This window comes from Channa argus, chromosome 1 (assembly GCF_033026475.1).
Source record: "Channa argus isolate prfri chromosome 1, Channa argus male v1.0, whole genome shotgun sequence".
Taxonomy (NCBI): Eukaryota; Metazoa; Chordata; class Actinopteri; order Anabantiformes; family Channidae; genus Channa; species Channa argus.
This window is the reverse complement of record NC_090197.1, coordinates 11106778-11125230: the sequence shown is the minus strand read 5'-3', so window position 1 is coordinate 11125230 and position 18453 is coordinate 11106778. Positions and strand designations below refer to the sequence as shown.

Below are 18453 nucleotides of genomic sequence, written 5' to 3'. Positions count from 1 at the left end.
CTGAAAAGACAACCCATGTTTTGCCTCCTGTCAAATCATGTGCGGCCTCCTGCTGTGTACATGTTTGTATGTGTGTCTCTCTGTGTGTGTGTGTTGACAAGCATGAGTTTGGTCTTGGTTGGCACCCAGGTCCCAGCTGTCACAGTACAGAGAACGTATGCACCCAAGGGCCACGCTGAGGCAGAGGCTGCCAGCTGGCCCAGCAATCTTACCACCTATTCCTGAATGACACACACACACACTCTTCCCCACATCAGAAAACTCATCTCTTGACCTCTCAAACTCCCCCTCCCCATCCTCATATACCAAGGGTGGGCACACGCCCAAGTCTTGGCATGTCAGAGCTGTAAAGGCGACAGGGGCGTCAACAACATCACACTGCTGCTACATAATCCTCTTCATCCCCCCTGTGCAGGCCAGCACAGACACACAGCTTCAATCAATAAATCAGTGCCCTCGCTCACCACGTCTTAAGATAAAAGAGGCAGGGTGGAGCATCGGAGTAATTGCTGCTAGGGCGGAAAGTGATGTCATCTATAATTTTGGTGGACTATTTGTTATAGTAATACAAGATTATAACGCCCGAAATTAAGAGGCTGATCTGGAGATAAATGTGAGAGTTTCATGTTGGAGAGAGAATGTAGGCCAATGTGAAAATCAAGACATTGAGCTGTGGCTGGGGGATAAAAGCTGAAAGTGACTTTTGTTCCTTGAATTGTTTATTCACTGTTGAAATTGATCCTAAACTGTCCATTCATATTGAAACGGTTATTGTTCAGCAGCGTTATTTCAGCCCATGCATTATGCAAATCTCACCCAAGCCAATCAGCTGCAAATGCTCCACACTGCTGGTTCTTGGAAACAGAAGAATACTTGTCAACATGGCTTACTGTGCTGGATGGTGCTGAGAAAACCCGATGTGTCTCACTATTTGTTTGGTGTGAGTTCTTCCTTGAAGGTGTGGACAGGATGTCATCTGCCTTTGTTGCCCTGACTGATGCCAGTTTCTGCCAATGTATGACTGGAAGTGGCCACAGTATTATGCTCACACACACACACACACACACACACACACAAATCGTGTACCAAATCTTCTTGCACAATCTCAAGTATGTGCCCACGATGGAAAGACAGATACTCGTACCTCACCCACACACATGAGTAAAAGAACACTAACAACATCAGTGGGAATGTCACAGTGTTTTTACTGGCTCCAACAAGTCGTTCACCTGAAACAAGAAAACAGGTAACATGTCACTGCCTTCAAAAAACATCTCATCTCAAGTTTTCTGCACCTCTAAACTAGCAAACAGCGAGGCTTAGTTCAAAGTGAACTAATCAACTACAACTTGGTCAAAGTTACAATGTGAAAGACATTTCACATATTTGTTAATATAAAATATCCTGAAGTCTCCTGTCATGTGGCCATCTTTTCATTCTACAAATAAAGGTAATTCTACAGTATTACAGGTACATACTGCAATACTGCATTGACAATTTTTCAATCAATTGGTAAAATGTGTTCAATCAAGCTGGGATCTACGTGATCTTCATCATCACTTTCTTAGCACAGCAGAAGTCTTCCCCTCCTCCTCCGTTTTCTGTGTTCGAACCATATGGAAAACAATGAAATCTTTTCTTCAAAGAAGGGATACAGTACAAATGCTGTGCTATACTGAGTGCCTGAATTGGTCTAATCTAGATGTTCACTGTAGCTCTTGCATGTCAAAGACAGATGCAGCCAGATTTGCACACGGGAATGAATCGACTAGAAATGGGGTTGTTTGAGTGATACATTTGCTGTGGTTACATGTTTTAATGTTTTTATTTTTTATTTTTTGAATTTTGCAAACATGTGTCATTGAATTAATTGTATCAAACAAAAGAATAACACAGATCCCCAGCTGACAGAAATTAGAAATCCCTAATGTCTGTGTGCAGCCCCCTATGCAGAATTCTTCAACCAACCAATTAGTCATTTTCCTTCTGTTACAGTTGCTTTTAGTGAAAACTTTATTGTCATCTTCTCAGCACAGCAGAACTTTTCTCTTGCAAATGTGTTAACACTTATCCGTTGGTTTCACACATTTTGTGCACAATCTCTCCAAATAGTTAAAGACACATGGCATCCAGTGACCCAAACTTTTATTGAATTAACTGTCAGACAAAAGGAAAACACACATTACCAGCTGATAGAAATGACAAAATGTAAAATGATGTACCTAATGGACACTGAATCAGAAAACTGGGTCTGACTAGGTGAATATTGTTGGAGGTTTTGCAAAAAAAAAGTGACTCACTGGATAAATCAATTTTGGCAGTTGACAGTTTTATTCTGAGAATGGAGTCATGGCACAGCTCCACTCCAGTGTGGTGCCAATATGACAATGTCGCTCTACTTCCCCCTTTGCTTCTTAGACAGAACAATTGTTATTCACATGACTACAAGTGGTCAAATGTACAGTCATGAAGTCTAGTGGTTATTCTAGTAGTCATGTGAAAATGAGCACATAAGATGTTTTTCGTAGAGAGAACAGTCATTGATCTTTGTAAAAAGACTGAGGTAAGAAAGGGTTAAAGAGGGTCCATCGGTGTTTACAAGGATGCAAGGACCCCCATAGTTACATTGATGCTTTTGCTGTACATGTTACCAGTCATAGAATGAAATTACATAGTTTGGTTCTGAGTTTAAAGGCACACAAATTTGAAAAACATGATGTCTGATGATGATGTATGTCCAGCATTAGACTGACAAGTGAAAACAAACCCCAAACAACTGGCCCATGGATATTCAGGTTTAATACTGTGAAAATGATTTGTCTAACAACTGAGAGCTCTGGTAAAGCTGAACTCACAGGCAATCTAGGAGGAGGGTTTCTATTTGTTGCAAACGGGCATTTTTACCTGAACCTGTCATGAATTGGCATAAATATATTGCGGACGGGTCCGGTTTTCTGAGAATAGAATGCAGTTATACAGCAGCAAACAGAGAAGAACAAAACACAATGGATGGATGAGACAGTGGATTAAAACCTTCCTCAAAGTTGGGTTGAGAGGTTGCTGACCACAGATGTCCTTTAGATATTGATCCTCAACACGCAAATCAAATATAACCTATGACAACATACAGCTTCTGTCAATAACATTTCCAGTAAGGGAACGATTTTGGAAACGGATGTGAATCATTAACCGGTAGAAATATCCTGGCATCAAGTATCTTCCAGCCAGGTGGGTAAAATGGAGAATGAAAAGCCTCTAAATGATTACTGACTCATACACACAGTGGATGAAAGTGAGGAGGCCATCAAACAGGCCTGTGCTTTAAACCCCCGAGGGTACGAGCAGCAGCACCACCACCATCACACGTTTCACTGTCCCAGTTTTGTGCAACATTGAAAACAAGAATAGCGATTTCTCACCAAAGGCTTCATGTTACATCATTTCTTCTGTTCTCTGTTTTTGTTCTTTTTTTTGTTTTCCTTTTTCTTTTTTTTTCTTTTTTGCAACATGGTATCATTCCGCAGTGAAGCCATCAAGCAACCCGACAGATCAAGGTCGAGCAGTGTGAAATGTGTCGGCCATTTTGGCTCTGTCAGAGCTGGTGGCACGCAGAGCAACTGCTCATTAGAAGGCAAGTGTGACAGAGCCTCTTTCCCTTCAACCAGACGGGTTCGACTTCCTCACCCAAACAGAGGGGGAGTGCGGAGAGGAAGTGGGGGTGGGGGTGGGAGAGAGAGGCAGATGGTGGTGGAGAAAGAGAGAGGGAGCGGGAGGCAGGCTGGAGGGAGAGAGAAAGTGAAAAACAGGGGAGAGGTGGAGGGGAAAGAGGGCATGGGAGTGAGGGCTGGACAGAGGACATGTGCTAGTGGCTGTCATTAGGGTCAGGTGTAGGGCTGTTTCACGAGCGAGCTCACAGCGCCCCTACATCCTCAGTGGCGCCTGCTGGCTGGAGGCCCCTAGGTTCCGGCTTCTCAGCAGGGGCTCCGACCTGTTCCTTTACAGGAGAACATAGGGGGGGCGAGATTTATTTTCTCTCACTACCTCTGGAGCACATTTGCACACGTGCACACACAGGCTTTTAAAAAAGCAGAAAAGCATTCACAGAGGATCTCATTCACATACACACACCAGCCTCCGGGTGAAAAGGTTTACAGCTCGCACTCTCTTTTTTCCTCTCCTCCGTCAGACGTATAATTGACTCTTCCTGACACATAAACATAGTGGTAATAACCCCGGCTTCCCCTTGATGTTGAGAAGCAGAGCACACAGCTGTGCGGGGTGCTGGGAAAAGTCACCGGGCAGCAGGCGTCTGCAGCCTTGTATCATCCCTGACGTCACCTTTTTTGACTCTGTGACTGTGCCACTGCCACGGGAGGCTTATTTGAATCTGATCAGTAGAAGGAAGGAAGAAGGCTGAGAAATACAAAAAGAAGGAATTATAGAAGAGAAAAGCTGTTAAGATGAATAAAAGCCCCTCCTGGCTTTGCTCTGGGGTGGGACCAAACATTTGATATGTGGATACCTTTGCGGTTTTTCCATTTGTGAGACATAATCAATAGGCTGCCACCAACTATCAAACTTTTCCTAAGCATACAACTGATTTAAAGTGAAAAAAAGGCCCGTTCAGCATTTTGGCTGACCAATATATGAAACACCCATTTAGAAATATTTCACAGAAACTGCTGCTGCAGCTTTGTACAGGGATGAGAGACAAAAAAAAAAAGGTGGTAGAATTGGCTGTGAAAGCTGCGACAGGTTGAATTTAGGGCCTTAACGTAACAGGACAATCGTGGCTTATCTGTTGATGAGAGAGGGAAAAAAACTGGTGCAGTGTATGAGAACACTTGTGCTCGTGTCAGTCATCAATCGTAACTTTTTTAATTTGGGAGCTATGTTTTAAAAGGCTGTATTTCATCTAAATATATTCAAGCTTAAGATGAGACTTGTGTATATCTACAGAAAAGAAGTCAAATGTACCATTAAAGATGTGCCCATGTCCTCTTATTTTAGTCAAACTGTCCTTTCTGGCAAAATAGTTTTTTCAGGTTTAGGCTGTCTGACCACCGTCTGAGCTTATCGTGCACTCACTTTTTTAAACAGTTGTACTGTTGAGTAGTGGGGCTACATGACCTACATGCACATTAACTGACCACTTTATGGTTTATGGTTGATTAATTTTTGCAATATATAACAGAATTGCTACTGTTATTAAATATTAAATATTGTGATCGTATCTTGAGCCGACCTACGACCTCCAGCTGACCCGTGCACCACAGAAATGTCCTAAATTGATAAAGCTTTACAACAAATTTCTAATAAGATGCTCTGTGCTATTATACGATATAAAATGTGATCCTAAAGAAAAAAATACCTTTAGCAGGCTGCTCTGTTGAAAGGCAATAGCAGAAGATGATGATGATGATGATGATGTTCCACCCAGCAGAGAAAACCCCACCACTGACTATTAAAAGTACTATATGGGAAGCAGTTACAGAGTGTAAATAATGGCATATATAAACATGTCATACATATTGGTTTCTGGCTATACTGTGGCAGTACAACAAGCTGTAAACAAACACAGACACACACACACACACACACACACACACACACACACACACACACACACACAGACACATACACACACACACATACACACACAGAGACACATACACACACACACACACAATAGAGAAATTAAATAAAGGTGGTGCAGCAAATGTGTTCATTGTCTACTTCCAAATCCAGCAAACATACTGTAGAGAAACATCAGCATTCATTAGATGTGTTGCTGGCCACCTGCTGAATATAAAATCAATATTCTCTCTACCTTTAGTTTTTAATCTGAGCAAGCAAAGCAAAATGGAGTGATGGGAGTTAACCAAACACATTAAAGCTGTTGGCTGTAAAACCAAAATAAAGACACAAAGGAAGCACTTTAATTGACACAATGGTGGTTAATCTGTTCACGTGACATGTCAGTTTAACAGCTTAGTTAGAACAATTGAACTGAATGCAAAATGGTTTTAGAGCAATTACATTTTTCCCCCCCAGTTTAACCACCTGGTTGTCCACTAGAAAAGATTTGACCTGAAAAGACCCTTTAAACTTTGAAATGATGAATCCACATTATCCTCTGCAGTGCTGACGCTGGCCGTGGCAAAGCTGGCAAGATAAAGCCTGATGGAAAGTGGCCGTTGGAGATGAGAGCACAGCCAGGCGCCAGGGAACGGGGACGGGGAGTTCACGACCGGGTGGATGTCAGCCTGATCTGCACTGAATCAACACACAGCAAAGGTGGATAAGACGGCTTAACCTCCTCGGCTGGTGAGGAGACTCTCTGGGTGCTCACTTTCATGCGTGCACACTTTGGAAAAGATATGTACATAATAGACACGCTCGTGTTGTTCTTTTGCAGACACTGACACACGTAAAGATAATGATACAAAAATAGACACTAGCACACATAGCCCAGTGAGATCAGGGATGATTCTCGTCAAAATAAGCAACATCAGTCGCCGTGAAGTGTTTTTATATCAGCCATATTGACAGCAGCAGTGAGAAGAGGGTAAAATGGGAGCAAGAGAGGAGATGTTGGGGGAAGAGATGGTAGAATATACATGAAAGACAACAGAAGGCAAAAAAAAAAAAAAAGCGAGAGATCAAAAACGAAAGAAGCAAAGCCCTGAATAAAAGTTGAAAAATGAAAGCGAAAAAATATAATAGGGGGAACAAAGGGCAGGGGCAAAGCAAAAAGTTGTTTTCACACAAACCACTATTTGAAAACAACATTTACTGAGAAATCAAATGCGATAAGAGAAGGGGAGAGATAAGACACAGGGAGAGACAAGGAAAGCATGAGAAAGAGAGTGAGAAAAGAGAACAGAGTGTGAAACTTTTCTCTGTCAAAGGGATGAAGCTTTACCACTAAAGACGACTTGTTGCTCCTCCTCTCGCCTGTGACAAGGAAACATGAAGCAAAACAGATGTGATATCGTTCAATGCTCAATACGATACAGAGTCAAATATTGAGTAGTCAGACACACACACACAGACACACACACACACACTCACGGTGTGTGGCCAGTGCCCCCTATCTGAGTACCAGTGCTCATCCTGACACTCCAAAGGGGCTCAGTGTGTGCACTGTGTAAGATGTTTAATTCATAGAGCCGCCAGCTTCTGCCTGACATGAATGTGTGACGGAGGAAGATGGGAATGCAAAGCATTATGTGCAACAGCCAGGCAGAGGATGATGCAGAGACACAAGAGAGGAAGGCTACATAAATAGAGCGAGAGAATATCAATGTATAAAGAAGACGACAGAAATAAAAAGGAAGTGATGTATGAGTATCCACAGTGAAACGGAAAACAAGGATATAGAAATAGACACAGCTGTAAAATGTGAGACCCAGTAAAATGATACCAGAGCGAGAAAACGGGAGAGAAAGTGCAAAGATGAGAGGGCACATGTCTGAGACACATTCTCAGAAGCTGACAAACACAATGAGTGATGGATGGAATTAGAGCATCAAAAACTAAAAGAGAGAGAAGAGGGAGAGGGCAAAGTGAGAAAACAGTGGAAATTTCACACACACACACACTGACAAAAGAAAACTGCAGAGATCTCATCCAGGCAGGTGGTGAGAGCCCAGAGTGCTGAGGTGGTGTGTTGCGGGTCTCAGGAGAGGCAGGCGGGGGACTGAGTGCTAGCGATTTTCTGTCATATCTCTCTTTGTCTTCATCCCTCATGCCTGTCATCCGACTCCTTCTCCCTCACTCCACACCCACCGCCGCGGCATGGCCCAGCTTGAAACGTACCACAGCATGTGTAACGTTCGTAGGGCATCGCTTTCAATTCATTCAAACACCGTAGGGATCGTTGGTTTAATTCCTTAAAACCGAGGACACAGTTTTTAAGCAACATGTTTTCGGCGGTGCACACGTGCACAACAGTGGCTCCCCAAATAACCTCTGCAAGTTTACAGTAAATGCATAAATACGCTCTAAAGTAAAAGGTTTATGTCTTAATCTTCTGATCCTCTTGTTCATGCCTTGATAATAATTCATAAAGTGCTGATATTGAATATTTTATTCACAACATTTCACTTGACTTTAAGACATTTTTGCCTTGCAGTCATTAAAAGGCATGATGGAAAACATACATGTATAAAATATATACCAGTAATGTTATCCTTCTTTAAACATTTATTCAAGAAAGGAATTCAATAATCATCAATAATCAACCCTCATAAGAAGGTAAATAATTAAAAATGTGCATTTCACTGCTGAATGTAAATACTTTACTGATCATCATGGGAAAATTCAAGACACACCAGCGATAGTGTAGCTGCCACGCGAGGCACTGAGCAACTTGCCCAAACACAGTTCACCGTGAGTCCAAGAGACGCTGGGGATCGAACCATCCACCCCGTGGTTACCAAGCGACCCGTTGTAGCGCCGTGTGTGCAAATTAGAAAAGACCTGCCCGACCTGCTACGTCACACCACCGCAGCCACAACCCTGCACGGTGTGACGATTTTAGAAAGGCCGGTTGATTACACAGAGAACACGACACACGTGAAGATTAAACAGTTTATTGTATATTTGTGCATATATTCATTATATCAACATCATCATTAATGTCCATCATTAGGCACCTTATATGTAGATAGACTCGGTCTGCATGCCTGTTGGTTACACTCAGAACAGAATCAAAACATGCTGCCAGCATGGCAGAAAAAAAGTGTGTCTCTTACATTTTGGCCTCTACATTTATGCACACCTACTGTAAAAAGAGTGAGCGCCTGTGTTTGCTGTTAACATGTTGAGAAGTGTCACCGTGTGTGTGTTTGTGTGTGCGCGTGTGTGTACGCGTGCTTATTTTTACTCACGGAGTCCAGATTTGTGTGCATTTCTTCGTGTGTGCCAGACTGTGAGAAAGTTCCTGTGCGATGACGTTGCGTGAGGTTTAGCCCGTGCACTGTGTGTGTCTGTGTCTGTGAGTGCGTGCCAAACAGGTACTGGGAGACTATGGGCTGAGCCAGTTCAGGCAAGTCCTTGGACCCCTTTTGCAGAGTTGCCAGATATGGAGCTGGTTATACCTGGATATGTGAGTCAGAAATTTTCCCTCATGCCTCTGGAGGGAGATCTATTCTCCCGCTCCTCTCCTTGCAAATAGAGAACACACACGCTGGAGAGGTACAATAAACAATTGTTCATTCTACTATGTTTCATATATTTTACAGCCAGTGCTGCACCGTATAGATCATGGACCCAAAGTTTAGACTGCTTGCACTAAATCTGAACAAAATATTCCAAAGATTGTTTGAGGGCAAAGGGATCCATTTAGATACAAAGTTTTACAACACTTTTTAAAGCCACATTGAAGAGCAGAACAGTAATTGACCTAAAATACGGAGTACGTTCTTTACAACATCAAGAATATGATGAAACTCAACGCAAGTGGATCGCAAGACGTCATCCTCGTGCTGTTTCCCCCACTGCATTTAGTGAATGTGTGGCACGTTCGAATGCTTCAATCCATCACTGAAAGAAGGGGTTTGGCACTTTGTAAAAAATACACTCTTTTTCTTGCTTGCTGAAAGTTGGATTAGAAGATTTACAGCAACCTCATGTCTGCTGACTAAACACGGGGCTACGCAAGCGGCTGGGCTTAGATGGAAGCACGAGGACTGAAAAGGGGGAAATAGCTAGTTTGGCTCTGAGGGGAAAAACAGCCACCCACAACCATTAAAGCTCACTGACGATACTACAGAACGCGTTTGCTTGTTATTGTTGGGCAGCGTACATTAAAAAGGCTTTAGCCGATTTTGCTGCAGTTGCTGCAGATTCGTCGTTTGAGACGATTTTAGCTTTGCAAACAAGGTGCGTTATCCTGCTGGAAGTTCGTAAAGGCCACGCACATGGTCTGGGCGTGGTATTTAAACGATGATCAGTTGGCACTAAAGGGCCCAGCGTGTGGTGAAAATGTACATCAACATGCTTTCATGTTGTTCATGCCAAATTCTGACCCTGCCATCTGAATGTTGAAACAGAAATTGGGGCTGATGGGAACAGGTAACATTTTTCCAATTTTCCACCGTCCCAATTTTGGTGCACTCCTGTGTGGCCTCGGTTTTCTGTTCGCTGCTGACAGGACTGGCATCCGGTGTGGTCTTCGGCTGCTGTAGCCCATCTGCTTCAAGGCTTAATGTGTTATGTGCTCAGAGATGTTCCTCTGCATACATCAGTCGTAACAAGTGGGTATTAGAGTTACTGTTGTTTTTTTTGTCAACTCAAACCAATCTGACCTCTTTCCTCATAACGCCGGAATCAACACAGCATTTTCTAACAGAGCATTGCTGCTCACTGGATATGTCCTGCTTTGCAGATGATTTGCTGCCCTGTGATTGGCAGATTAGATATTGAGCATTAACAAGCAATTAAACAGTTGTACCTAACAAAGTGGCCCGTGAGTGTAGAAAGCAGAGCTTGAGATTTGGTTACATTTGAAGCTGTTTCCTCATGTTAGCCTGAGCTAAATAGATGAGGCTCCATATTCATAGCACAGAAAGAGGTTTAGCAATCTTCTCATCCAACTATTGGCAACAAAGTGAATACAAGTATTTCCCAAAATGATTTTATTTATTGAACGTGCTTACTACAGCTTTGGGGACATTTCTAACAGTAGCCTACATTACTGAAACGATCTATGATGAAAATGATTCTATTTTAATGTGGACAGCTGTTTGAATACATTGAAATGGCTCTCAAACCATTGCTTCCTTATTGACATTTTCCAAACTGAAATGGAGGAGAAGAGAAATTCCAAACTTAGCGGAAGCTTCAGCCCTCCCCTTCCTCCTGTGGCCTTGACAGACATGGACACAGCATCTCCACCAGACCGTGAAATAGCCACTTGTGTTTTAGCCTGAACAACTTCATTCCTATGTGACTGTCAGCATACAGGCGCACACTCACACACATACACAAATGCACTCTACTTGAGGCTTTTGTAATCCTGGAGGACTCACTACATGTCCCGGAGAACTGATCAATACGATTCAATCTGCTCGTAGGGCTCTGCCGCATTAGGCCACGGCTGCTATCCAAACAAAGAATGACTGGACACACAGCGACCTGTATACAAAGGGAATCCCATTAAACTGCAATAGCTCTCAGGGGCCAACAATGACCCCCTTTCTCCCTCTCCTCCAACTACAGCATTTATTTTATACTCCTCTGACTGACAGCTCCCATCCAGGGAAGAAAAGATGTTGTTACCGTGACAACAGCTCATGCTACCCCAGTGTGGATATGAGCTTTTGATATATATATATATACACACACACACACACACACACACACACTCCAGTACAGTCAAATCAGCAGCTCATGTTAGGAGGTCATGATACTGGCTACAGGATTTTGTAATGTATTTACACTTTGTAACATAATGGAGATGATGACAATGATTCAGCTGCTTTGTTTCATGACAGACACATGTGCTTATAAGTGCAGATAAAATACCCATAATATCAACAGTGAGTGGCCATTATTCACATTGACTGAGATTTGAGGTTCTCATTGGAGATAAATAGGATAGTGTATCTTACTAATAGACTGACGTGCGACATTTCCATGTTGAGCTTTTCTGTCTCCCGTCTACGCTGTTTTCAATATATCTCCTCTAAAAATAGTTTCAAGCAGTGAGATGGAAAGAATACAAAGCAATAAAGAGTTGCGGAGGAAATGAAAAAGGCTCCTCTTCTCTTATCTCCGATGTCTTTTCTTCTTTTTCTCTCCTCATTAGCAGTGAAGAATTTCAAGTCAAAGCAACTCTTGGTTCACAGAGGCCTTTTGCTTTTGGCTGCTCCCTTTTTTCCTCCTTCAGAGACCCCCTTTTTTGGGGGGTTGCCAAATCAGTTTACCTGCTAGCACAGTGCTTTTGTGGAAACAAGGGAATTTCTTTCTCGCAGTTCATCCCTTTTTTTTCTCCCTTCCAGGTTCTGCTTCATCTCCTTCAGATTGCCTTTCACAATGACGCTATTCATTTTAAGGAGCCAGCTTAACTGTACCTAATGTGTTGCCAGGTTCAGTGCTTATTCCCCTACTAACTGTTTTCTCATACTCACTGTCTATGAGAGAGTGGTCCACAGTATGGATACCTTACCTGGCGATGTCAGACACTGTTTACAGGATTATTGCACAGAATGAGAGACAGAAAAAGCACAAACACACACATAGTTGTGTAAAATGTGTTACCCTAAGTGGAAGAGTAAGGAAAGGAGAGGTGTATAGTAACAGTCTCGTGGGCAGTCTTAGAAGCTGCCACTACTGAAAGTTGTCAGTGCGACAGGCTCGGACTCAGCAGTGCACCACAAGAGTGCTCAAGGAAGAAAATACACATTTAAGTGCTACAATGAAGGAGCTAACATGCCACAAACAGACCAAGCGATGGTGTTTGAGTGCCAGAATAAAGAGGTGGCTTTTTACTGTAGGTGTCAGGCTTCATTGTAATAGCATTGTTTTTCAGGGATAACTCCCCTAAAGGCAATGGAATCTTTGTGTTTAAATGCTTTAAGGAAACCAAGCCAAGCCATTGTTGAATGCTGGGAGAGGGAGAGAAGGGATGTCTGAGACAAGTGTAGGAGTTATAGCATGAGAGGACTGGTGGAGGAATGGCTGCGAAGGTCAAAAATGCTTAGAGTAATGGAAAATACTGGTCAGACTCCAGGAAGCTGTGAGAAATTGTTTGGACTACGGGGAAACGGCGAGTCACAACTTGTGGGAGCTTCTGAGGAGTGGCTGGAAAAGAAGGCATGGGTTTTTTTTTTTTTTTTCCAGATCTGTCTTCAGAGAAGTCGAGGACAGAGGCCAAAAGGTGTGAGACGGAAAGCCGCATTTGGTCCAGGGAAAAGTCTGGGGATCATATTCTGGGTGGATGTTTGCAAGGTGGTGGGCAACTTGAGTTCTTTTGTGATTGGGTAGTCCTGCTCCAGCGGGCTATGGTGAAGACGGAGTGCACTCCAGAGAGGCTAAAGAGAAAGAACAGACAGAAGAAAGGAGAGGTTAAAAAATGTTCACAGGAGATAACAACTTAAGAGATTTGGGGTGTGAAATGGATAGAAAAACACTCCTGCTTTAGAGAAAAAGAGGCTGAGAAAAATCAGAAGTGGGAAGAAGAAATAAAAAATAGGATGAAAACAGAAGAGCAAAATGAGAAACAATGACAACCGTCACAGGGAAAGTGGGGGGGGGGGAACCAAGCAGAGTGACGTAGATGAGAGAGGAAATTAAGAAGTTGAGATCAAACAGGGAAAAAAGAGAAAGGGCCGAGATAACAAGCATGGGCACAGTGAGGCATAAAAATGGATCAGGGGGATGGAATTAGAAAAACAGAAGAGAGAGGGGGGAGATAAGAGAGACAGGATAAAAGAGCAAAAGCGGAGGAGAGAGAGGACGAATAAAAAGAAAGGAGACATAATTATAAAATGGCACGAGAAAAAATCAATGCAGCGGGCATCATTGTGCTTGCAGGCGGCGTACAAAGGGAGGTGGGGAGCAGCGGTGCGTCCATCAAGCGCACCCACCCCAGCACATGTCAGTGTCACAAACACACACAGAAGCATTTCAAATGCAGAGTGAAGACAAGGAGGATGAGACAGACAGATGAAGCGGAGAGAGACAAATGACATTTAGAGCTCAGTCAGAGCATGTGATGACAAGGCACAAAGATACATGGCAGCCTCGAGTCTGACAACAGTGTGTGTGTGTGTGTGTGTGTGTGTGTGTGTGTGTGGATGCAGAGCTCAGTGCAAGGAACCAAATCTGTGCTTTTAATACAATATTCTTTTCAACTGGGGGAATTTCAGGCCACGACAGAGCTCAGATTTGAGGTTAACATCTTAAAACTGCAAGCTATAGCACAAATACTGAAGTAAGACAAAGTCTGTTGATACAGTTTGTTCATATCCTTCATTTATGTGAAAACAGTAAAATGATGTAAAAGTATTTCGTAAACAAATAAAGGGCCTGCTTTTTAAGTTCTACCAAAGTAAAAGTAAAACTAACAGTACTTGATCCTTAGTAACTACTATATAGTAATACATAATGATGCAATGTTTTTGGATACAACATTTTGAGCTGGTTGAGGTGTAGGCAGTTTAAACACTTCATTTACTTCTTCTTCTTCTTCTCCTTTCAGCTGTTCCCTTTCAGGAGTCGTCACAGCGAATCATCTGTCTCCATCTAACCCTGTCCTCTGCATCCTCTTCTCTCACACCAACTAACTTCATGTCCTCTCTCACTACATCCATAAATCTCCTCTTTGGTCTTCCTCTAAACCTCCTGCGTGGCAGCTCCAACATCAGCATCCTTCTACAGATATATTCACAGTTTCTCCTCTGAACATGTCCAAACCACCTCAATCTGTCCTCTCTGACTTTATCTCCGAAACATCTAACATGAGCTGTCCCTCTGATGTCCTCATTCCTGACCCTGTCCATCCTCGTCACTCCCAAAGAGAACCTCAACATCTTAAGCTCTGCTACCTCCAGCTCTGCCTCCTGTCTTTTCTTCAGTGCCACTGTCTCTAAGCCGAACAACATCGCTGGTCTCACCACCGTCTTGAACACCTTTCCTTTCATTCTCTCTGATACTCTTTTATCACACAACATAAACACTTCATTTACTATAAAATAGTTTAGTCCAGTGAGTCTTTTGGGTCCCTCCACAAGGTCATAAGAAACATTTGTCGATGATTAATGGGATAGGAAACAAAATCAACAAAGCTCTGCTAATGAAATAAATTCCTTTTGTATTTTGCTCTAACCCTATTTGCTTTTAATGTAATTTGAGCAGGCTTCGGTGTTATGAAGTGACAGCACGATGGTTAAAGCCTGGTTAGGTCTAGAGTGGTTTGCATTAAAGGGAAGTCATGGTTTGAGGTAAAACAAGTACTTTCTCAAAGTAATGGAAACAGCACACTTTCAGTAGAAATTAACTCCGGTAATGCTAGAGGAGCTCCGCTGCCATGGCTACAGAAACAAACACGGCTAAGCACGGTTGGGTCATGCTTAAAAACGTTAGTTGTAAATGTTAAAAATACAGCAGCTGCAAAAAAAAAAAAAAAAGTTGGTAAAGGTCACTTTTTGTCCTGTCTTTGCACATTTTTAGAAATGACAGATACAGGTTTTCTTCCATGATTTTTTTTTTTTTTTTTTATCCCTGCAATTTGTTTTGTTGAGGTTTTCTGATTCAAGGTTCTAAGGACAGATGGCGTGTAGATTGCAAAGCCCTTTAGGGCAAATCTGTGATTTGCAAAACTGAGTTATTTTAATGAATCATAGTTTGATTAGTACAATTTAGGAGCCACAGCTGTCTGATAAATGTACACTACTAAATCTAACCCTCTGAGATATAGAAGGTGAACTCAGCTAGAGCACATGAACATTGTACTAGAGTAGGCTGCCTTAATAAATCCATGTTTTTAAGTCATATTCCATATTGGATGGCCATTATTCCACACACACCTCATACATTAACAGCTATATAATATCCATCATCATTACTAACAAACGCTGCAATGCATCAAGATATTTTTTGCTCAAAAGCATGTAAACATCATGTCATTCAAACCAATACACACACACACTCTCCTTGTTAACCGTATTACTGCCAAGTCTTATCAGCACGGTGAGAACACACACCAGAAAAGGCTGAAATTCATTACAGTCGTAGGAGGGCCGTGACAAGCTGTCAGCGTGTTCGAAAGATTCTTCAAATCCATGCTGTCCTCTGTCTTCAGAGAATGGGGAGAATAATGTTCCTCACACACACACACACACACACACACACACACACACAAACGCGCGCGCGCACAGGAATGTCTCCTCGTCTATATCTCAATTTCAAAGATAGTCTGCATTTTGCAGATGCTAAAATTCTGCATTTACACCATCATCAAACAACAACAAATTCTACCCGGAATATTAATTTCATCTGTAGTTTACAACCCGAATTCCCAAAAAGTTGGGATGATGTGTAAAGCATTAAAAAAAAAACCACAATGCAAAGATTTGCAACCTCATCAAACCATATTGTATTTACAATAGGACACAAACAACATATCAGATGCTGAAACTGAGACATTTTACCATTTCATGGAAAATATTAACTCATTCTTTGGAATTGGGGTTGTATAAAGTCTCTCTCAATCACACACGCGCACACACACACACACTTGCAGTGATACATTTACGCACATTATTCTGAGGTAGCGGTGAATAGAGAGCAGGCCCAGAGGTGCAGTTCAGCGACATACTCTGTAATTCCAATTTACGCCAACGTCACTACGCTTCTCTTGGCTGCCAGTTTACACACACAAACCCTTTCTATCTCACACACACACACACACACACACACACATTTAAACACAAACACTTACTACGCTATGTCTGCGTCTTTATATAAAGCATAGTTTACTGTTATGGCTGTAGTCACATCGATAGGAAAATGTTTTCCTATCGAATTTAAGAGATTGTTGCCATAAAAACATGGGAAACAATATCACACTGGAGGCTTTTCACAGGCTTCATGTGAACATGTTTTCCAATCCAGTTGAACAGTTGAATAGCAGTTTGGAAAGAGTATGATCAACCTTCAGCAAACACTGGCACTTTTCAAGGACAGAAAAGGGCAAATTACTCTGGAAAGTCTTTTCTTTAACATAATTACTGTAATCTGCCAAACCTAAATTAAACAGAGCAGCATGTGAATACCTCCCTGACATGTGTGTGTGTGTGAATTACCATTTCTGCATCTCTCTATAGAGTGTAACTACGTGTGTGTGTGTGTGTGTTTGTGCGTAAGAAAACACTCTTGGTCTCCAGTTATTAAACTAACTAATGACAAAGCCACTCATCATGCTTATGTCCCAAACAATGGGAGAGTTCAGCTATTATCAGTACAAGTCAAACACGAATTCTGTCCCACACCCATGTGTTCACACATGGAGACACACACACACACAGTACTCTTGCGGTAGCTGCAGTAGCTGTGTCACTGGTATAAATGGTTGAATGTGATTCAAGGAGCTTTTCAGAGACCGACAGTCAGCTCTCTCTTTTTCTCTCTCTTTCTCTATGACTCTCACCCACTCATTGGTAATCAGACCTGTCTTGCTTGTTTAATCTGAGCACACCTCAGCCACATCTTCCATCTTTCTGTGCACCATGTGTTGTGAATAGTTATTCGGATTTCTTTGAAGTGGTTGAATTCAGGTTTCACCTGCTTCCCCCCTTTGACAAATCATATGAAAAGACCTAAACCAATGTGCTGCTCTAAAGAATTGTCTCTATAGCCAAAGCCTCATTATAGCTATTTCTTCTGTGCCATTGACCTACATCTTTGTCCAGAAATGATTAAAAGCACATTTCAGCCACACTATTGCACTGGGCGCTACATTTCAATGAACATGGTTACTGCATGGGTCATTTATACTCTCACATTTACTGTTTTACCGTCAAAATGTTTGACTATAGCACCAATATGTATTAAATCACAGTTAATAATAACCCAAGAAATTGACAAATGGGCCAGCAAATACCCTCTTTCTTCCAGTTTGGCTAGTTCTTGTAAAATGTGTGCCAGGACACTGAATGTAAAAACCTTTAGAAACATGGAAGATGAGACCTGATCTGATAATCATTATCTGTGTTATCTCAAGCCAATTAATGAATACGAGATCAGAAACATTTTTGAAAACAGAGGATCAGAACAAAAAGCAATTCGACCGACACTCCTACTTTAGAAAGCGGTGCCCACACTTTCCAGCTTGTACGTCCTGAAAATAAAGCCAGCGGCCGCTGATCACAGGTTACGGCCTCAGTGTGGAAATGAGTTGTGAGCAGTTCAAAGGAAGATTGATTTTTTTTCCCCTCAGAGATTGTTTCATTCGCTGGATATTCGGAAAGTAACACAGTGACAAGCAGTTCACAAGCAAAAACTCTTTGATGTCTCGTGATATGTTCGAGGATGTAACATTTCTAAGTATGGTGAAGGCTTGGTACACACTCTTCAGACATGGTTAGGGTTAGGTAACTTGATCATTGCAGTCATTCCTTTAGAATGTACGTACCTTTACCTACAAAATGGATGTAAGTACATACAGGTAAAGTCATCAATTAAAAAATGGAGTCACTGGTTGATGATCACCTTGGTTTCCGATGATTAATTTAACAATAACATAATTCGATAATTCATTTTCCCTGAGCTTTTTCCCCGAGCACAGTGAACATGGCTGTGGTCTGGCCGATGACGGCTTTACAAACAAGAGGCCACAAGATAAACTCATTGCACTTACAGGAGAAAGCTTGTTATTGATTTATATATAGATTTATGTTAAGTCCACTGTATGATTGTTGGAACGGATACGTCACCGAGTCCAGC

The 18453-nt window shown here is 42.1% G+C and overlaps 1 protein-coding gene across 2 annotated transcripts in view; it reads right to left on the bottom strand.

Annotated features, from left to right (window-relative positions):
- Positions 1-5976: 5976 nt before the first annotated feature.
- The window catches only part of samd12 (sterile alpha motif domain containing 12), a 96230-nt gene continuing 83753 nt past the window's right edge, over positions 5977-18453 (bottom strand). The window contains exon 5 of one of the 2 annotated variants that reach the window (XM_067496545.1): positions 5977-6957. In XM_067496545.1, coding sequence (XP_067352646.1) covers positions 6776-6957 — 182 coding nt within the window. In that variant the 3' untranslated portion in view covers positions 5977-6775. The remainder of the gene's footprint in view (positions 6958-18453) is intronic. The other variant, XM_067496544.1, reaches the window with a different exon arrangement.